Source organism: Panthera pardus, unplaced genomic scaffold (genome assembly GCF_024362965.1).
Source record: "Panthera pardus isolate Hobbes unplaced genomic scaffold, ASM2436296v1 HiC_scaffold_8, whole genome shotgun sequence".
Taxonomy (NCBI): domain Eukaryota; kingdom Metazoa; phylum Chordata; class Mammalia; order Carnivora; family Felidae; genus Panthera; species Panthera pardus.
Genome location: NW_026527013.1, coordinates 123,633,385 through 123,656,615, shown reverse-complemented (window position 1 = coordinate 123,656,615; position 23,231 = coordinate 123,633,385). Strand labels below are relative to the sequence as shown.

The 23,231-nt window shown below is 33.6% G+C and overlaps 1 protein-coding gene across 10 annotated transcripts in view; it reads right to left on the bottom strand.

Annotated features, from left to right (window-relative positions):
- Positions 1-23,231, bottom strand: part of BBS9 (Bardet-Biedl syndrome 9) — a 434,898-nt gene that overhangs the window by 218,031 nt on the left and 193,636 nt on the right. For 8 of the 10 annotated variants that reach the window (XM_053897794.1, XM_053897793.1, XM_053897796.1 and 5 more), the window contains 4 exons: positions 22,713-22,817; positions 20,301-20,315; positions 13,085-13,225; positions 3,561-3,656 (listed from right to left, as the gene is read on the bottom strand). In XM_053897794.1, the coding sequence (XP_053753769.1) occupies positions 3,561-3,656; positions 13,085-13,225; positions 20,301-20,315; positions 22,713-22,817 (357 nt within the window). The remainder of the gene's footprint in view (positions 1-3,560; positions 3,657-13,084; positions 13,226-20,300; positions 20,316-22,712; positions 22,818-23,231) is intronic. The other 2 variants (XM_019443775.2, XM_019443776.2) reach the window with 1 other exon arrangement.

The window sequence follows — 23,231 nt, the reverse complement described above, 5'->3', positions numbered from 1 at the left end:
CACTGAACTCAATCATTTCAATTATTATTGAAACATGTTCTAATAGTGCTCATGTTAAAATAAAACAAAACCCACAACTCCTTCCCACATCTCACTTCTGAATTACTGAGTTGGATTGTACAATTCTTAGTGAAAATATGAGATACTAAAAACTTGCAACACTAGCAACTCTAAATTTATCCTTGGATTAAGCTGCTGCTCAGACTTTACTGATTTTGGCTGAGACAGAATTATATTTGGTAAATTGAGTTCATTATTATTTTTAAAGTTCTATGAAATCTGTTGCTCATAAATTATAGTTACATAATATTATAATTATAAAAATAAGCTATAAAGACATTATTAAAGAAGTTGTCCTTGTGAATTCAGAAGAGAAACTCCATTCTGGACTCAGCATCAGAAATGGCTGTGCATCTCCTAAACAACTTATTTGATTTTGTCCTTTGAACATTCTGAAAATTGGAACTAAAATGTTTTCTTGTCACTTTGAGTCTGCTAGGCACCCTATCAATTGTACAGTTTATGTTTCGTGTTAATCTTATTCTTATCTTTATTAATTTCCTGCTTTTCTTTTCTCTCTCTCTGTTTCCTTCAACTACTTACCTTCTCCTTTCATATTTTGGAAATTTATAAAATTTTTAATCCTTTAAAAACAAGTAGAATAATGTAAGGCACAAAGAGATATAATAGAGATAAAGATCAAAATAAGGATAAGGAACACGAAGAAAATTATAGACAGAAAGGAACAGGAGGAAGGAAAGACAGAGAGGTGACAGTATTTGTTGTGTGAGGTAATAAGTCACTGAAAATGGAGCTTAAAAAAGTGGCATAGCAGGGATATACACATATTTAGACAACAGCATATTTCTTCTGAAATCCCACTGTACTGAATCAAAATAATTGACTTTCATATACAAATGTTTACAACTCTGATTATAAAAATATTTGATCTCATAAAATTTGACCTGTTTTGTTACTTTTAACAACTTTAGAGAGGTATAACTGATAATACAAAAAAAACTACACATATTTAAAGTGCACAGTTTGATGAATCTGGACATATGCATACATTCGTAAAACTATCACTACAATCAAGGTAACAGACACAGCCATCATTTCTCTTATTATTTTCAATTTAGGACTCCGGAAATCATTTTCAGAAATTTCTCTAGTGTAGAGTATTTTTCCTACTTATCTTCAGTGCTTTCTTTTTTAAGGATTCACATAATAAATTCTAATTACATTGAAGGACTACTCTACTTTCTGAAAATAAAAACCTATTGAGTTCCCCTCAAGAGAATGTGACTTGATATCTGAGACAATGAGCTGCATTTGCTTTTCTCTTGTCTGCTCTGGCTGATCCATAACTAATCAGGAAATTGAACTAAAATTACCATCAGCACAGTTCAAGGTTTGGCTGATTATCAAGCAGGTTTTAAAAAGAGATGAATATGTGGAGTCCACAGAAAATACTATCCAATATCCGAAGGCAACTCTATATGACTTACAAAGCACTTGACTGTTTACCAGGGAAGAAATACTGGGTTCTTTCCATATGTAGGGCTTTTCTGTGAATTCAGATTTCTAGACTAAAAACTATGTGCCTTTCACCAAAAATAAAAGATGCCAAACATAGACTGGGTACAAATTACATCATTCTTGTCTTGGGGTAGAATACTCTGATATAGCAGGAAGGATCCTCAACATCTGCCTCAACCCCAAAAAACTACTCTCTTCATACCTACCTCCCTTCATCACCACAGGCATTTCCTAGGTAAAATTCCGTATCACGGAAGGCTAAACACCATCAGGGAATTATAATGATGGTACCTCAGGTTTCAGCATATATAGCTCATTTGGTTTCTTATTTAAAAGGTTCTGTCCTATTCCATTATTTACTCTGTCTGACCATAGTATGGCTGTGTGAAGGCACTACCATATATTCAGATGAATGTGAATATATCAGTTATATACCTGGATATTTGGTGAAATTCAGAAATGGTAAGGTAATCATGGGCAATAGCAATGCTCTAAGAGTTACTTTATCTAAAAAAGAGCAAATTAGGACATAAGTATCCACATTTGCACCAAGAATAACTTTTTGCCTTGTTTTAGTAATTTCAACTGCAGATTCATCATATGACACATCAACTGAAGTCAAACAGATGTGTACAACTTCCCAAAGAAATGCTGGCAACAGGTTTTTAGTTTAACTAAAGAGAACAGTTTAACAAAGAGAAATGTACCAAACTAACTCCATCATCCAAATGAAGATTAAATCTAATCAAAACAAAATGGTGCCAATGCAAACAAGACTACAATCATGACCAATCACAAAGACCATAAAAAGTACAGAATCCCTTCATTCTTTAAAGAATTATCTTTGATTTCTATGCCTTATTCTAGAATTTTTATTTGTATCCAAGTCTATTTCACCAGCCACCACTCTACATATTCCAGAACTGTAACATCGTTATAGTTTCTAAAATAGGGATGTGTTTATCTTCCTCCTAACACCTTCATTTTTCAAAAGAAATATATCCTTATTTTACTATATTTGCTGATCATGCAAGAAATAACCAACTAAAACAGAAAATGTATTAAGTAGAAAGTAAACACTCATTTCACAAATTGCAGAGATTTTAAACGTGTGCTAAGTGCACTCAGCCAAACTTTTCAACATATACATACATGCATTTATTCTCCCTAATACCCTTGGTGTCCGAAAATTTGTTAAACACTCGCTTCTTAATATTATACTTTATTTCCATGAAGATATATATAACTCAATGACTTTAGTAGCTTTGGTATCACACACATATGAGAAGCCACTTTTACATTGAGTAGTTTCAACTATTATTGTCCTATGAAGCAACCAAATCAATAAAGAATATATAAATATGAAATTCAAACTTGACTATATAATTACTACTTTTCACTCTACTGAGATTAGCATCAGCAAAAGCTATTCACACTTTCACCTTCATCTTTACCAATGTCCAAAAGGCAGGTATATGAACATACATACCCACATAACTTAATTCCAGTTTCTAGTAGTTACTAAAACCTAGTTCACCGAATACCTATCTCAAAATCTCAAAAATATTTTCGTGGTGCCTGGGTGGCTCAGTTGATTGAGCATCCAACTTTGGCTCAGGTCATGATCTCACAGTTTGTGAGTTCGAGCCCCACGTTGGGCTCTGCGCTGACAGCTAGGAGCCTGGAGACTGCTTAGGATTCTGTGTCTCCTCTGCCCCTTCCCCACCCACACTCTGTCTCTTTCTCTCAAAATAAATAAACAAACAAACATCAAAAATATTTTCAATTATTTAAACTGTTCTCTCAAACTCTACTAATCCCCACCACCAAAATTACATATCTTTAATAAAACAGGATCCTATCTTCGTAACTTTAATTTCCTACGTACTTTTAATAACATGACTCTTAGTTTTCAATATCTAACTGAACACACCCTCTGCAGAAATCCTTGATGTGATGATCTATGATGTGGTGTCCTCAATAGAAAACTTCAAAAGTAAGAATACCCTGGTTTTACTTACGAGAGGTTTTAGAAGCAAGAAGAGTAACTCGGGAACCTCCTAAGAAGCGAAAACCCATTACATTCACCTGATCGTCTTCTGACTGATTGGCAAAGCCTACAAAGAAAAGAAAAATATGACTTTACATAACCACAAAGAAAACACTACATGTTTGAAATAGGAAGTTCAGTTGATGACAAGTATTTTTTATGTCACTAGTCGTGTTTAAAGCCTGTGTATGAATTAGAACATATTAGCTGATTTCCATGGTAATTCCCAATTGCTAACATTTGTGCCTCAAAATAATACTCTGAAATCATTTCATTTCCTTCCTTCTGTTTCATTCCAGGTTTGAGGCAGGAAATACATAAGATGAACCTAGAAGAGCTGTCACACCAGAAAGCAAGGAAACTATCAGTGAGTAGTAGTGTGGAAAGGATGTAAAAGCCAATTTAAGGAGATTTCTGGCCAGAGATGAAAATATTTGAGTATCAAAAAAGCAAAACACATCACAATGAAATACCACCTCACACCTCAGAATGGCTAAAATTAACAACTCTGGTAACAACACATGTTGGAGAGGATGCAGAGAAAAAGGAACCCCTTTGCACAGCGGGCGGGAATGCAAACTGGTGCAGCCACTGTGGAAAACAGTATGGAGGTTCCTCAAAAAATTAAAAATAGAACTACCCTACAACCCAGGAATTGCACTACTAGGCATTTATGCCAAGGATACCAAAATGCTGATTCAAAGGGGCACATGCATTCCAGTTTTTATAGTATAGCAGCCAAATTACAACTATCGACAACAGCCAAATCAGGGAAAGAGCCCAAATGTCCATCAACTGATGTCTTTCAGAGAAAGACAACTATCATATGATTTCACTCCTATGTGGAATTTAAGGAAAAAAGCAGATGAACACACAGAAAGGGCAGGAAAAAATAAGATAAAAACAAGAGGGAGGCAAACCATTAAGAGACTCTTAAATACAGAGAACAAACTGAGGGTTGCTGGAGGAATACTGGGTGGGGGGGATGGGCTAAATGAGTGATAGGCATTAAGGAGGACACTTGTTGGGATGAGCACTGAGTGTTGTATGTAAGTGATGGATCACTAAATTCTACTCCTGAAATCATTATTACACAGTACGTTAACTACCTTGGATTTAAATAAAATTTTAAAAAATATTTAAAGGCATGTGTTCATAGTGATACTAAAAACAAACCAAAAAAAGGCCAAATGCTCACTAATGAAGGATGCTAGAGAATCAACTCATTATTTTAAAAATCAGTATTAAGACCAAGAACCAAACATCTAGATGATCCTACTCAAATTGCACCACATAGCCAATAGTAGGTAAGGGGGAAGTTCTCGTTATAAAATAATCCAGCAAAATATTGAAGTTATTCAAGTATCAGTGTTGATGGCTGCTGACTGATCAGGATGGAGGTTGCCGAAGGTTTGGATACCTGTGACAATTTCTTAAAATAAGACAACAACGAAATCTGTCGCATCCTTTCACAAAAGATTTCTTTGTAGTGTGTGATGTTGCTTGACTGAATTTTACCCACAGTAGAACATCTTTCACAATTGGAGTCAAACCTCTCAAACCCTCCCAATGCTTTATCAACTACATTTGTGTAATATTCTAATTCCTTTGCTTTCATTTCAACAATCTTCATAGCATCTTCACCAGAAGTAGATTCCATCTCAAGAAACCACTTTCTGGGGTGCCTGGGGGGCTCAGTTAGATGAGCGTCCAACTTCGGCTCAGGTCATGATCTCGTGGTTTGTGAGTTCAAGCCCCACATTGGGCTCTGTGCTGACAGCTGAGAGCCTGGAGCCTGCTTCGGGTTCGGTGTTTCCCTCTCTCTCTCTGCCCCTCCCCTGACTCACACTCTGTCTCTCTCAAAATTAAATAAACATAAAAAATTTAAAAAAAAAAAACACTTTCTTTGCTCCTCAGTAAGAAGCACCTCCTTATTCCTTATAATCCCTTTTTCATGAGATTGCAGCAATTCAGTCCCATATTCAGGCTCCACTTCTAGTCCTCTTGCTTGTTTCCACCACATCTACAGTTACTGCCTCCAATGAAGTCTTGAACACTTCCAAATCATCCTGTTGATATTGACATCTTGACCTCTTCTCATGAATCATGAAAGTTCTAGAATGGTGAATCCTTTGCTGAAGGTTTTCAATTTACTTTTCCCAGATCCATCAGAGAAATCACTCTTTATGGCAGCTACAGCCTTAAGAATTTTTTTTTAATAAGACTTGAAAGTTAAAATGATTCCTTTATCTATGGGCTGTAAAATGGATATTGTGTCAGCAGACATGCAGCAGTAAAGCTGTTTTGCTTTCTTATCATTCATGTGTTCACTAAAGCAGATTTTCAAGAGGTTTTCTGAGGCATACGCAACTTGGCTAACCATTTGACACAAGAGGCCTAGCTTTTGGCCTATCTCTGCTTTTGTGACATGCCTTCATCCCTAAGCTTAATCATTTCTAATTTTTGGTTTAAAGTAGAGATGTGTGACCCCTTCTTCCACTTGAACACTTAAAGGCCATTGGAGGATCATTAACTGGCCTAATTTCAGTATTTTCTTTGACTCAGGTAATAGATAGGCCTGAGGGGAGAGAGAGAGAGAGAGAGAGAGAGAGCGAGCCAGAGAGAGAGAGACAAACAGACAGAGGAATGGCCACTGGAGCAGTCAGAACACACACATTTATCAATGAAGTTTGCCATGTTAAATAGGTATGGTTCGTGACAACTCAAAACAATTACAATGGTGACATTGATCACAGATCATTATAACAAATATAATAATAATAAAAATTTTGAATTACCAAAATATGACACAGAGACATGAAGTGCACAAATACTGTTAGAAAAATGGTGCCAATAGACTTGCTTGACCCACAAAATTTCAATTCGTAAAAAGCACACTATCTGCAAAGCACAATAAAACAAGGTATGCCTATAATAGAAAAGCACTATTTGAAATCGAAATGAAACAATATAATTTGCAATAGCATCAAAATATAGTAAATACTCGGGGACAAATCTGACAAAAGATTTGTAAGACCTGTACATTGAAAATGACAAATTCTGACTGAGAAAAATGAAACAAACCCTAAATAAATGACGGTCTCTACTTTCATCTTAAGAAACTAGGATAAGTAGAGCAAATTGTACCACGTTCAATATTGTTAAGATGTTGTTTCCTTCCAAATTGATCAATAGATTTAATGCAATCCCATTTCCAAACAAATCCCAGAAGGCATTTTTTTTAACTTGACAAACTGATTCTTACAATTCCTAACAAAATGCAAAGGATCTAAAATATCCAAGCAACTCTTTAAAAAAAGAAGAATGAAGTTGGGGAAATTATAGTCTGACTTCTTAACATACATATTTACAGTAATTGAGACACTATGCTTTTGGTATATAGCAAAAGACAAACAGATCAATGGAATAAAATGAAGAGAGCAGAAATATATATATTTTTTCAAATGACTTCTATAGTCCTATGATACACAGATGATTTTCAGCAAAGTTGCAAAGATGATCCAGTAAAAAAGGACATTCTTTTCAAAAGCAGTGCTGAACATTAGATGCTCATATACAAAAATAAGAATTTTATCCATATCTCATATCATACATAAATGTCAACTCAAAATGAAAAAGAGACCTAAATGTCAAATGTAAAACTAGAAAACTGATAGACAAAAACATAGAAGAAAAATTTTGTAAACTTGAGTTAGACAAAGATTTCTTAGATATAACATTAAAATCACAAGTTATAAAGGAAAAGAAATTTATAGTCGGTTAAGCATCCGACTTCAGTTCAGGTCATGATCTCAAGGCTTTTGAGTTCAAGTCACGCATCAGGCTCTCTGCTGACAATTCAGAGCCGGGAAACTGCTTTGGATTTTGTCTCTCTCTCTCTCTCTCTCTCTCTCTCTCTCTCTCTCTCTCTGCCCCTCCCCCACTCATGCTCTGTTCCCCCCCCCTCAAAAATAAATAAACAAAAAAAAAGAAAGAAATTTAAATTGGGCTTTATCAAAACTAAGAACTTCTCCTCTTCCAAAGACACTGTTACAATAATGAAAAGACATCCCACAGATTGGGAGAAAATATTTGCAATTCATATAATCAGATAAATCACTGGGTAGGCAGATGAAAAAGAGCATATGCTAAATAATTTCCATCTTATCAAATTCCAGAAAATTTAAACTAATCTCTAGTGACAGAAAACAAACCAGTGGTTGCCTGGGAAAAGGGAATACAGGGTACAAAGGGGTACAAGGGAAATTTTGGGGGTGATGGATATTTTTAGCATTGGAATTGTGGAGCTGGTTTCACAGGCATATACAAACATCAAAACTCACCAAATTGTATACTTCAAACATTTGTACATAAGTTATATTCCAATAAAGTTATTTTTAAAAAGCAAAAAATGTAGCCAAGAGCTGTGTTTGAGAATTACAGAATGTATTAAAATGTATCAGAAGAAAATATCAGATAAAGGGTTGGTATCTAAAATCTATAAATAAAATAAAATAAAATAAAATAAAATAAAATAAAATAAAATAAAATAAAATCTATAAAGAACATACCAAACTCAACACCCAAAACATAAATAATCCAGTGAAGAAATGAGCAGAAGACATGAATAGACACTTTTCCAAAGAAGACATCCAGATAGCTAACAGACACATGAAAAGATGTTCAACATCACTCATCATCAGGGAAATAAAAAACAAAAGCACACTGAGATACCACCTCACACCTGTCAGAGTGGCTAAAATGAACAACTCAGAAAACAAGATATTTGCAAGGATGTGGAGAAAAGTGAACCTTCTTGCACTGTTGGTGGGATTCCAACTGCTGAGGCCACTCTGGAAAACAGTGTGGAGATTCCTCAAAAACTTAAAAATAGAATTATCCTGCAACCCAGCAATAACACTACCAGGAATTAATACAAAGGATACAGGAGTGCTTATTTGCAGGGTCACGTATACCCCAATGTTTATAGCAGCACTATCGACAATAGCCTAATTATGGAAAGAGCCCAAATGTCCATCAACTGATGAATGGATAAAGAAGATGTGGTATATATATATATATATATATATATATATATATATATACACACACACACACAATGGAATACTCCTCAGCAATGAAAAAGAATGAAATCTTGCCATTTGCAACAATGTGGATGGAACTGGAGGGTATTATGCTAAGTGAAATAAGTCAGTCAGAGAAGATATCATATGTTTTCACTAGATATCATATGTTTCGTAGAATTTGAGAAACTTAACAGAAGACCGTGGGGAAAGCCAAGGGAAAAATAAGTTACAAACAGAGAGGGAGGCAAACTATAAGAGATTCTTAAATACAAAGAACAAACTGAGGATTGACTGGGGAGAGGACTGGAGGTGGGGGGGGGGAGGGGAGGTGGGGGGCTGGGCAGGGAAAATGGATGATAGGCATTGAGGAAGGCAATTGTTGGCATGAGCACTGGGTGTTGTATGTGAGTGATGAATCACAGGAATCTACTCCTGAAGCCCAAACTACACTGTATACACTGTATATTAGCTAACTTGGCAATAAATTATCAAAAAAATAAAAATAAAAAAGCAAAAAATACACCTAGAGCTGTGTTTGAGAATTAAAGAATGTATTAAAATGTACCAGAAGAAAATATAAGTAAATGTTTTATACTCTTAAAACAGAGGCCATTCTAAGCACGAAAACAAACCTGAAACTATAAAGAAAGCAATTAATGAAATTAAATCTTAAATTTTACTATGTAAAAATATAAACCTTATATGTTAAAAAAGAATGTAAGCAGTTAATAAAAATTATAAAATGTCTATGCTAATAATTTAGAAATGTAAATTTTTAAAAAAGATGTCATTTTTCACCTATGTCAAAAATTTCCAAAATCTAGCTGCTACCCTTAGTATGAACCCTGATGCTGGGCACATAACCTGATAAAATTATTCTGGAAGGAAGGCTGGCATTTAAATAAAGTTTTCAAATGTGCATGCTCTTTAACTCAGTCACTTGTCTTCAAGCAGTTTCTCTGAAAAGAAACAGAGAAGTCCAAAAAAAAAAAAAGAAAAGAAAAAAGAACTATATATATGGTACCTCCAAAAAAGGGAATATTATGTAATCATTAAAATATAAATTTATTTACAAGACTGGGACGCCTGGGTGGCTCAGTCAGTTTGGCATCCGACTTTGGTTCACGGTTCATGGTTCGAGCCCCACTTTGGGCTCTGTGCTGACAGCTCAGAGCCTGGAGCCTGCTTCCGATTCTGTCTCCCTCTCTGCCCCTCCCCCACTCGTGCTCTGTCTCACTTTCTCTCTCTCAAAAATAAATAAACATAAATAAATAAATAAATAAATAAATAAATAAATAAATAAATAAATTTATTGACAAGATAGCCATATATTCTACTAGCAAAAAGACTGTTACAATGGCATGCTATTTGTTATAACATTAAAGTAAAATTTTTGTGTAAAATTACTAGTATTATGGCATACCCTGAATGTCACCTAATTTAACATCTATTTCCTCCCTTCCCTCCATCCATCTATATTAGTTTTCAGTCTCCTTTACAGCTAGAAGAGGCTATGTGATGCTATTAAGGCTATTGAAACTTAAATAGAAATTTCCTAAGAACATTACAGAAACACACCTTTCTAATAAAAGTTACAGTTGTTGCTATAGCTATCTCTTTTCCCCTATCTCCTGCCTTGTAGTCAGTTATGATGACCGAATCTGAAGTAGCTTATTGCCCTGGAACAAGCCAACACACTAGAAACGGTACAATGCAAAGAAAGAAAAAAGCTGGGTCTCTGATAACATTCATAAAACCACTACACCAGCTTCCACTGCCCATTTCTGGACCTCAATTTTTATATGAGAAAATATATGTATATGTGTATGTATGTGTATCTTTAGTGCTTAAATAACATTTAGCCAAAAGCACCCAGATAGTTATTTATATATACACATATAAATACACAGCCATTAAGTATATTAAAGCTTTTTATAATTATAATATTCTCTAAAGGTATGGATTTGGGGTACTACTAGATACCTCCATTCAAGTACTGTTGATAGGGTTAACTGATAGGGCCCTTTAGTTAGTCAGTTTGACATTATATTTCAAAAGTTTTAAAAATATTCTTATCCTTTGATTCTATAATTCCACATTTAGGTATTCGCCAAAGAAATAATAATAAATTTGGAGAAGTACTGCTACAATATATTTATAATATTAATAAACTGAAAACAACATACATATCAAAAATATAATGCTGGCCAAATGATTTTATAGTATGAATTTATGATAGAATACTATGGCATCCTTATAATCATGTAATAAAAATATGTAATTTTGTAGAAAAATACTTCACAGCAGTATGCAAAGTGAAATCCTTTGAGGGTAATTAAATACTTAGGAAAGATATTTTTATAAAGATTAGGGAAATATAATTAAAAATAAGTAGACAATGATGGATAACAGAATTACCAATAACTTTTGTTTTCTTCTTTTTAGTTGTCCATTTCTAAATTTCTCATTTTTTTGTAATCAGAAAAATTAAAGTTATTTTAAATATACCTATATTTGTTCAAAACAAAGAAGTGAAATAAACAAATAGGAAGACATGTAGACTAAAGCTAGTTTTATTTCTTCTCTGAAGCTCATTAATTTTGTTTACTTCAGTTAAAAAACAAATTCGCAATTATAACTTTATCTGACACCAACATATAAAAGTCTTATATACCAAGGGTGAAAAGCACTCTCAAGAAGTAAAAAGTGAAAAAGTACCAAGAGTACTTATTTTAAATAATTACAGGATTTCATCATGTCCAATATGAACACACATCCAAGAACTCCAAAACAGAACATGCTACATCAAATACATTGGATCTTGGGCGAAATTTTTAAGTTTGCCATTGAATCCCATTTCTAAAGTGACTAAGAAGCAAGTATATGCTGATAAGCCTAAGATAACCTGTGACACAAAAACAATTGAGCCCCAAATCAGAAGGAAAATGGATGAGCTTATCTAAGCTTTCCTTAGTTCTTCTTGTCTAATTCATATCTTACAGAGATTGCCTCTCTGGTTAAAAGCATCTACTTTTATTTAATCTCTGTGAGTTTTTACCCATCTAGAGAAAATATCACTTACTCAGAAGCCAGGGTCTTAAACATTTTTCAAATTGAGTATGAAACACGTAATTTCCAACTATATTCCCAGGGCAGTATAGGAGACTCAAGGAACTAATACATTCGTATTAGGTGTTGTAAGCATAGTGACTCTTTCTGCCTTTTTCTATAACCCAAATATATTATAGGAAAATTGACTAAAGAAAGAGAAATGAAGGGAAAGGAGAAAGAAACCGAATAGTTCACAACTATTGGCTAACATGGTGTCATATATATATATATATATGTATATATATATATATATATATATATATATATATATATATATATACACACAAATATGTATATAAATATATATATGTATACACACACCCAAACTCAATTCAAACTGAAGAACAGATTAATTTTAATAAAAAGTATTTAATTTTGGAGATTTTTCACTGATTAAATATAAATAAAGCTTTTTAAACACTTCAAATTAATGAAAAATAAATTTTAAGCGCTTTAAGTAGTTAATAACGCAAAAGTTGACTTACCATAAATTTCTAAACCTTGTGGAAAATACTCTTTGTATTCTAAATCCTATCCACTAATGCAAAGGTGAGGATGCATATTGTAGTCAACAGTGCCAATCTTTAATGAGGGATTTTAAAACGTTGATTTAATTCCCAGAATTTTTTTTTTTTAATTCCACCCCATTACCAGGAAAGCTAATAGATGCTACATCTTAGAAACTCTGGTTACTAAAGATATTTTACCCAATCAACACCTCTCTCTTTTCTAAGCTATTCAGAAAGAAATATTGACACCTGGAGAAAGTCACACCTTCACAAATTACCCCAAATTCACTGTGATATTCAAGCTTTATATATGAAGCCCTTTCTAAAGGATCAGAGCCAGAGAATGAACAATCGTCCCCTCCAGCTGCTAGAGAAACCAAAACCACAAAGAGCCTCTACTTATGGGATTACTTTTGGGGCATAAGAATATAGTTTTAAAACGTACATAGCCAAAAACCTACAATAAAGATGAATAATAAATATTTACATTCCAAGCCAAAAAATTCCACAGTCTAAAAAGAAATATTTGATGTTTTCATTTCTGAATACTGAAAGCAAAATAATGATTATAATAATTTTAATCAAACTTAAAAGGTATACCTTATTACCTTGTTGATATAAGCTATTTGCCTTTGAACAGGCAAACGAGAGAAAAAGCCTTGAGGCATTTTTATATTCTGACTTAACAATTATCTGATAATTACCCCATCATTACCTGTTCATGAAGGATTCCATTCTGAATTCTTAACATTTCTGGTGGTACAGGCATGTTACTTCAAAAGTCCTACCTGGAAAGAGACTGAGAAGACTGACTGGAGATTTGTTGGTATCAATAGTTAGTTTGTGGCTTGCAGTTTTTGAAGGCTGACCTGGGAGACAGATTAGTTTCAGGGGAAGTCTAAATTTACATTGGATAACCCGAGGAATGCCTGAAATAAAAACAGAGAAATGTAGATTCATACATTTGACAGATAATTTGACCAAAAAAATTTGTATTACTACGAGTTTGAGTAGAAATATGTATCTTAGTTTAAAATTTTGTTGCCTGTCCACTTTGTTTAGCATAACTGAAAAAACTGCAAAGTTTTATCATAATACATATTTTCATATTATTGTCAAGAAGTCAGGAAAAATAAAATCCTAAAAAAGAGCATAGGCATGAAGTCTGTTTTTAATAACATATTTTAAAAATCATCACAGTTGAACACCATACAAAATGGTATGTATAGCTTTATATTCAATTACTTAACTGTTTTTAAACTAAGAACATCAAAGCTCTAGCCTCAATCCAAGACTATCAGCTGAAGTGAGCAAATATGTATGTGAAATTTGTATCAGGAAGAGTTATACGACCTTATCTAATACTTTCTCTACCACCAAAACTTTTTAATCTTTAGCTTTTTTAACTTATTGAACATTCAAATTAAAATCTACAATAAATTATAAGTATGAAAGTAGAATTTGCTCTACTGAAGTTCTACTGAAGTTCATGTCATTTCATACATTAATATTAAGAATATTACTTTCATATGAATTAAATTTTTCTCAATCCATTTAACTTCACATATCGCTGTTAAGTAACATTTTAAAAGTTTATTTACTTATTTTAAGAAAGAGAGAGGGAGGGAGGGAGGGAAGGAGAGAGAGAATCCCAAGCAGGCTCCACACTGCCATCACAAAGTCCAACAAAGGGCTCGATCCCACAAACTGTGAGATCATGACCTGAGCATAGATCAAGAGTTGGATGCTTAACTGACTGAGCCACTCAGACGCCCCCATTTTTAAAGTATTACAATCAACTGAATCAACTGAATTTTTTCAGTACATTTACAGGCATAATGAAATAGCTAACTGAATAAATAAGAATGAAGATGTTTATATCAGAATTAAAAGTTTTTAAGATCATTCAATATTTTTACAGAGAATAAAACTGAAAACAAAGCAAGTTAGGCTATCTACTTATAAATCTAGAAAAGCAATTCAACAACTTTAATTTTTTCTCCTTGTATTCTAGGATTCTACCTTTGATTGGATAAGATAAAAGGGAATGGAATATACAGAAACCTCTATCTTAGATATTGCTGTAAAGAAGTGAAAAACTTAAAATGTTCTACTCTACTTGATGTATCAACACACTTATTCCTTTATTTCTTCATTGTGGTGTCAGTGAGCAGCTTAAAAGTACAAAAAGCAGAAGGAGATAAAGTTTGGGGACATGATCCCAAAGCAGGAATCCTAGAATTAGCAATATATTCTGTTAATGCCAATTGGAGCTGTGGGGCTTACCCAACAACCAAGCTGGGACACACTTTCCAGCACTACTTATTTAATACAATAGTAACAGATCATCAACAATGGCAGGCATATTGATATATGAGGTCAATTAAATACTTTTTCAGAGCATATAAAGCATATTTGTGATTCTCTTCAACATAAGCAATTATCCATTAAATTTTACATAGCTCATTTTTTGCTCATAACCAACAAATGTTAAATTCACTTCTCCTGGTCCTAGATGCAAATTATAACTAGTGTCACTTCAGAAAAGTCCCAAGGCATTATTTCCTGACATTCTGTGAGGTTTTAGAGGCATGTGTATTTGTACTTTACAACGATGAAATGTTTTCACTCAAAATATTATGGTAACATGATCTAAGCTACTGCTCAAACCACAACTATCAATATCACCATAAAAAATATTGCAAAGCATTATTTTTTTCCAACTTCATATATTCCATATATCCCCAAGTTATGGAAATATACCTACTAATGTTTCCTCTACAATATATAATTTACAGCCTCAATTAATAGATACAGCCTGGAAAGAACAAGGAAACGAAAACTTGTTTCCATTTCCTTCATTTTTAATGAATACAGTAATGGAAAAAAGTCCTTCCTCTTTTGATAATTCTGCACATGCATGAAGAGAAGCTACTTTCTATATACTTTCAACCAAAGTCTGAGTTCACTGTTCAAACAAAATTTGGCTGTAAATGTTCTTCCAAAACTATCCTGCTAAAACTGTGGCTCTCCTTCACTTGGATCAGATACGTACTTGAATTTGCTTGAATTTGTAGCAAAAAATAAAATAAAATAAAATAAATCACGATCAATATCACTGGCCTTATGCTACTGAGTCTATATATTTAAAGATTATTACCCTAAATCTCCAAAAACCCAGAGCTAAAGAAACCGGGGGTATATATATGTTTTCAGAAATTGAAACAAATGGATTGCAAGCACTAATGAACCCAAGAAGGGAAATACATTATAACTCAATTCACAGTTCTGTTAGGTCAGTTAATGACAACATCACACACTAGGGCAATGGTCTGCAGTTGCTAAGATTTGTAGAAACCCTCCAGAATTTCTTTTCTCTCCAGGAATTGTAAACCTGTTTCAGAGGACATTTGGAAAACATTATTTTGAAAAATGATGACACTCATACTTAATAAAATGATTATGGCTATTTTTTAAATGCTGGCAGCCTGAAAAGTTTTACCACTGGGGAGAAAAAAGAGTATGAAATCCTTTAGAAACCAATTTAAAGAAACCACATCTTTCAAGAGAAAAATTACAATGCCAGTATTTTACATTACTTCCCATCAAATTAAAACCCTAGTCTTTTAAAATAGAACCTCCAGTATTTAGACACGGGGTTTATAAGAGGCACATTTCAACTGAGATTTACATTTTCTTGAGAAACCTGAAATGTAAATTTGGATACCAATTTACTCTTCAGGCTGTGAGTGCACCTAAGAACCTGAAGCCAGAAACACATAGAGGTATGTGTGAATGCATGCATGTATGTACCTATAATAAGGAAGGAAAGAATTACATGTATTTAAAGACTTTTCAATTTTGCTAGTAGAATGGCTTTCAGCTTAGTTGAAAGAGTCTAACTGGTCCTAAATTTGCCTACCATCACTGATACTTTCTCTATGTAATTGGCAAAAAACAGTCTCTGAATTGGGCTTATTCAACTCTCTGAGTGTTATGCTGAGAGAAAAGAAAAATTTGGTCATTTATAATACTCAAATATTGGCCTACTCTTTCATCAGACTGACTTTGTTCTGCAGTTTTTTACCAAATATAATCACCTCTCCTTCAGACACTTCCCTTTCTAGCCTAAGAGAGGAAATGGATAGTTGCAACTACTCTGGTGCAATTAATCACAAAATTATTTAACACTTGGAGAGAAAATTCACATCAAAACCACTCTTGACAGAACAATTTCTCCAGAAGAGAATTCTAATTACACCTGGCACACCAGAAGCCCGGTATCACTGTCAAGAGGGAAGCCAAAATGTGCTTTGGAAAAAAAAAAAAAAGGAAAAACAGCATATATATCAGAGTAGAATAACTATATATATCACACATCTATATAATGCCTTCAGAACTCTTTCCAGGGCCTGCTAGAGTCATTTCATATTGAAAACAACGAACTCCAAAGCAGTAGCAATGTCTGGAAGCCAGAACTTCCTTGATCCCTTCCTGTTATGTCTGGCTACGTACTGTGCCCCATCTGCAGTCATGTTTTACACTGCCCGTGTCATGTAACTTTAATGCAGACATAATGGAGACTAACTCTTATGGGACAACATAAAACCTCGTTTGCTTCTCTTTTTCCACATGTAAAGGCAGGACTGCTTATCTGCAAAGAGCCTGAACAGATCAGGCCAATAAAATGGACCAGTCTTTGAAATTTGAAGCCTTGTGTGTAAGTTAAGATCTAAGTGGCAACATATTATTCAATCTTACCAACCAGGTGAAGCTGGATATTTCAATCTCCTAAAGCTTCATTACAATTTACAAATACTTCATAAGAAATTATTAGCTTTGTATTGAAATACTAAAATTTCCATGTATTATAATTTTTTTCTCATATTTTGGGCTGAATTTACAGTAAGAGGGAGTAAATTCCTTTCAAAAATAACCGTTACTAATATTTTTTAAATTTAAAATAAATCATTTAAATCATAATATGGTATTTTACAAAAGTTAGTATAAAATCTCACCAGCTAGATACAATCTTGCCAAGTAAAATGTAAATATTCATTATGAATGATGAGTTATTTTTAATAACCCAAATTCTAATTTAACAAGCATATTTCATGTTATTAAGCTAAATATTTATTTCTAGTAAAATATTTCTCATATAAATATATTTTCACCTCCCAGATACAATGCAACTCAGGTTGTTGGCATCCCCAAAACTGTATGAGTAAATAACTGCCATTATATTTTAAGTATTTTATTTATTTAATTATTACTAATTAATGTTATCTAATATTTATCTTAAAATATCTAATAAACTGAGATAAACCACTAAGATAATCAAAGTAGAATATACTTTGAGAGTACCTGTCATCTACCGTGATATTGCACAATTCAAAGATGAGTACTTGAACTCTGCTCTCAAAGAACCCAAAATCTTAGGCAAACCCAAGGAACAAACTTAATGAAATTCATATTATGATAGGTATTACAGCAGACTCATAAATTAAGGATTTGGGGAAAACAAAATAGGTAACAATCAACACTGACCCAGGCAAGTTTAAGGGTCATAACCTTGATGACATTGCCCCACAAATTCTAAACAAGGTAAGAAATAGGCCCATGGTGGGGTGCCTGGGTGGCTCAGTTGGTTAAGCATCTGACTTCAGCTCAGGTCAAGATCTCACGGTTCGTGAGTTCAAGCATGGCATCCAGCTCTGTATTAACAGCTTAGAGCCTGGAGCCTGCTTCAGATTATGTGTCTCCCTCTCTCTCTGCCCTCCACCCACTCATGTTTTGTCTCTCTCTCTCTCTCTCAAGAATAAACATTAAAGAAATTTTTAATGAAGGAAAGAAGGAAAGAAGGAAGGAAGGAAGGAAGGAAGGAAGGAAGGAAGGAAGGAAGGAAAGGGCCCACAGAGGTACTTGGTGGCTCAGTCAGTTAAGTGTCCCACTCTTGATTTTGCCTCAAGTCATGATGTCAGGATTCTGAGACTGAGCCCCGTGTCAGGCTCTGCACTGAGCATGGAGTCTGCTTAAGATTTTCTCTCTCCTTCTATCCCTACCCTCGTTCACATACTCTCTCTGAAAGAAAGAAAAGAAAAAAGAAGAGAAGAGAAGAGAAGAGAAGAGAAGAGAAGAGAAGAAAAAAGCAAAGCAAAGCAAAGAAAAGAAGAGAAAAGAAAAGAGAAACGAAAAGAAAAGAAGAGAAAAGAAAAGAAGAGGAAGGAAGGAAGGGGCCCACAGAATAAGTATTCATGATGTTCTGATCAGAAAGACCAGTGGATCTATTTGGGCATAGAGAAAACTGACAATTTAGAAAACAAACAATAGACATAGAGAAAACAATTTGTGTGTCTCAAAAGATGTGTGCATCAGTACAGGAAGTATATTAATGTCAGTTTGTTCCGGTATTAATGATGTTAACACTGATCACTTGGTTATGGTAGTGTTACCAAATCACTACTGTAAAGATACTTTTTTCTCTTTGTAATTAAAAAGTAATCTATGGGGTGATGTTTTGAGACACAATATTCTATTATTGCAATGAATTTAGTGTCCATGGACGAAGCTTGCTTGAACTAATCATTACAAAGATTTTGCAAAATAATGATTCTCTAATTCTATCACTCATTCTATGTTAATTAGCTGACACTCTTTGCTAAAGAAGAGTTTTCACTCTACATATGCCTTTATTATACCACTGTACTCACAGATTCTATTTCTACCTTCAATATATTATAATACATTACCATTATTATGGTTTTGATGTTCAAAGTGTCCTATATCTACCCGGTGGGAATTCCTTCACTGGCTTCTGAATCATTTTCTCGTAATTTATTTTATTTACTTATTTATTTTTTTGAGAGAAACAGAGCAAGCAAGGGAGGGTCAGAGAGAGGAGACAAAGAATCCCAAGCAGACTCTACACTGTCAGCACGGAGCCTGATGTGGGGCTCAAACTCACTAACTGTGACATCATGACCTGAGCTGAAACCAAGAGTCAGACTCTTAATGCACTGAGCCACCCAGGTACCCCTGAATCATTTTAATGTAATATTATCATTTCTTGACCATGTCTTTACTTTCTGACCCAACAATATAGGACAGGCTCTCTGATTTTCCCTTCTCCAGACCTAGAAACAGCCTTTTCCTAAGAACCTTGATCCCTTTTACCAGAGTTGGTACTCAGATCTTAAGACCTGTGTAATAGATATGCTCATTATTAATGAGCTGAAACCTAACTAGGTCTCTGATCCATCTCCGTTGCCTCTACTTAACTCCACTGCAATAACCTCCAGCTGATCTCCTGACAGGCTAATTGGCTTTCCTTCAACCAGCGCTTCACACACTGTAGTCATAGTGGTCTTTCCAGCATACAAATCTGTTCCTGTCATACCCAGACCAAAAGCATGTGTATGCGTATTCACATCCATGCGCTTCATGACATACTTAAAACCATTGAGTGGCTGACCTTTAGTCACAGAATAAACACCAAAGTCACTAGTATGATCAAGAAGCACACATGGCCTACCCTTTCCCTATGCCCTAGTTAATTTTGACCACTTTACCCCAGCTCTCAATCAATAAAAAAAAAAGATAGAAAGAAAATGAAAACAATTAGAATTCAGTGATGAACACCTTTTTTCCTTATTCTTTATTTTATTTCAAGTAAAATAAGATAACAGAGCATATAAGTAAATCACCAATAACTTACAGAAATAAGTGGTCAATGACACGTCAGATTTTTTTTCCCAAAAAAGTCACAGAGCTTCATTCTTTCTCATGACTCGGAAACAACTAGTAATGAATGACAAATCTCTATGAGAGGAAACATTTATGATCCTCTCCATAGCCAGATGACGGCACTGAATCATCCTAAAGAGTATTCTATTGTCAGAATAAGAGTCTATAAAAAGAGTTCATTCATGGTACAATACCAATTCAATTCACCAACCAAACTTCAATTCTGAAATTCATTTTGTTCTAAATTATCTTTTCACTTACCATCAGGATTTATATCTATCCATCAGAGGCAATGCAAAAAGATGTAAGGAAGAAAGAATGCAACAAATTATTTGTGTATTTAATAAACATCTGCTTAAAAATATGAATTAAAATGTTGAAGATTCTCTCAGATGATTTAATGGCCCCCCAATAAAAGTCAGTCAATTCACAACTGAAGAGTACAACATGAATAAGTGAAATCTAACATATATTTATACATCCAGTTTCAGGAGTCCACAAGAGTGTATCACTCCAGTGTAAATATGCCCCCCACCCAAAAAAAAGGAGGTAAGTTATATGATATAGACCAAGAGAAAACCAGATTGCTTTGTAAATGACATCAAGAGGATTAAATGAATTGGGAAAATTTTTGAGTACAAGGTCAAATACGTAATATTTCCAGTTACTCTTGCTTATATTATTTCAGTCAGTAGACACTACTATGGACTAATGTCTTTTTGTTTTAGGCTTATCTTGGTATTCTCTCACTTTTATAGACTTTTTTAAAATTTTAATTTCTAATTAACTTTCAACTAATTAATGCTATGCTTTTCGGTTTAGCAATAATTTATAATCTCTTACATTCCGTCTATAGAAAAGCATAATAGTTAAAAATAGCATGTGCAACCATAAGTTCATAGGCTAATTTTACAACTTTATCATGTATTTTTAAAGAATTTTGAAAACTTGCTATGTAACCCATTTCTCTATTTTAAATTTATTTTCAACCAGTGTCACTAATTTTCCTTGGAAATGAAATACTTAGTTTAATTAAGCTACCGACGGTCTCTACAACTGCGTATTTCAAGTGTAACAGGGATAAAAATATATACAAATGCCTATCACCATTGACACACTCAATTAATGATAAATGATCTAGAGATTTTAGCCAAATATTTATTTTTATTTCATAAATCAAAATTAAGATAAAAAGATAAGATAATTAAAATTATCAGTGTTCTTTTCAGAAATATCCAACTAAAAAGTCTATCACTCTTTGATCCTTTACGGAAGTTTTGCATTTCTTTCTGAAGTCAGCTTTCTCAAAGCCATTTAAACATAAAATATTTACATAACCCCAAATTTTGAAAATATAGCTAAAAAAGAAGGAGGACAATTCTGCCTTAAAATGAACTTTTTTAGCTTAAAGCAAAATAACTGACAAAACAGAAGAAAGACTTTGAAAACATGTATTAAAGTTATAAAATCATCTCAGAGTATAGAGTTGTCAAGGCATAGGCCAGAAAATTTACTTAGACAAAATTAAAACTACAATTACTAAAAAGTATTGCTAAAGAAGCAAAGTGGACATCAATAGAGGAGAAAAAGATAATTAAGTCATCTCTAAAACTTCAGAACTAAAAAACTGTATAGAAATTGTTTAAAAAAATGCAACATTTCTTAAGTACCCTATTATCAGTTCCAATTGTTTAAAAAAAAAAACATGCAACATTTCTAAAGTACCGTATTACCAGTTATTCTATATTAAAACATTGTTTAAAAAGCGATGACAAAAAAAAAAGCAATGACTAATTATTTGTATTCTACCAATAAACGTATTGTCAAAATGTTTCACTATACAGGGAAAAATACAAACTATAAAATTTGACCCAATGAAGTTAAAATTTACAATAACTGAATCTCAACTGGACTAAAGGTAACTTTTTTTAATTTAAAAAGAATTCCTTGAAAATATGCAGATCAAATTTTAGTTAATCTGTTCTTAAATATATTAATATGTAAGATACTAAAGAGTTTTATTTAGTCATTAAAACAGTGTCAGTCTATGAATACTGATTTATCAATCCATAATAGTCTTTTTCACCAATTCAGACTAGGCTTTTCTCCTTAGTTTAATAAGTGAGGTCTAATATCATTCTTTTAGTGTGAATAAAAATATATCATATTTGCTATTAATTCAGAAGACAGCATCAAACACTATATGTGTAAATCAGCTAAACAGACATCTCTCTAATAATTCATGACACAGAGGTAATCTGGACAATTTTATTTAACACTAGGAAAGAATATTTTTCCATTTAGTAATATACTACAATGTGTTTTCTAATCTTAAACACTTAAACATTTAAGGGTGCCTAGGTGGCTCAGTCAGTTAAATGTCCAGCTCTCAGTTTTAGCTTAGGTCATGATCTCATGGTTTCCTGAGTTTGAGGTCCACATCGGGCTCAGCATTGGCACTGTGGAGACTGCTTGGGATTCTCTCTCTCTCTCTCTCTCTCTCTCTCTCTCTCTCTCTCTCCTTCTGTCTGCCTCACCCTCATTTGTGCTGTCTTTGTCTCTCTCAAAATAAATAAATAAACTTAAAAGAAAAAAAACACTTAAACATTTAACTCATAACTCCAATTTAAAAGGAGTGATTAGGCTTAAAAATCTAAACAACTGTGTATTTACCTGATGGTCTGGAATAAGAAACAACAGCATTTCCTTCCAATTCAGACGGTGTATAACTCCCTTTCAGATAAACAGAAAAGGCTACTGTTCTGCTCATCTCTGGCGCTATAAGAAATTTAAAAGTAATAGAAGTTACAAAATTTTGGACAATTATTATTAACAACAGTTAAAATCATGCTTACATTGCATGCCAGCTATTCTCCTAAGCACTTCACATGGATTAAGTCATTTAATCCTCACAACAACCCAGTAATATGTACTATTATTGTCCCCAACTTTTGTGCATGAGGAACCTGGCTATAGAGAGATTAAAAACCTTGTCCAAGGTCATATAGCTAATATATACTGGTAACTGAGTCCAAAACAACGAAGTTTTGCTTCTCTTTAATCAGATGAATAGGCAGCATGATCAGAGAAAAAGGTATACAAAAAGGTAAGAGAATTTGGGAATGGGGAATAGTATACTTTATCATGGCTAGAATACAAACTACAGGGAGAAATGGAAGGGGGGACTCCGTA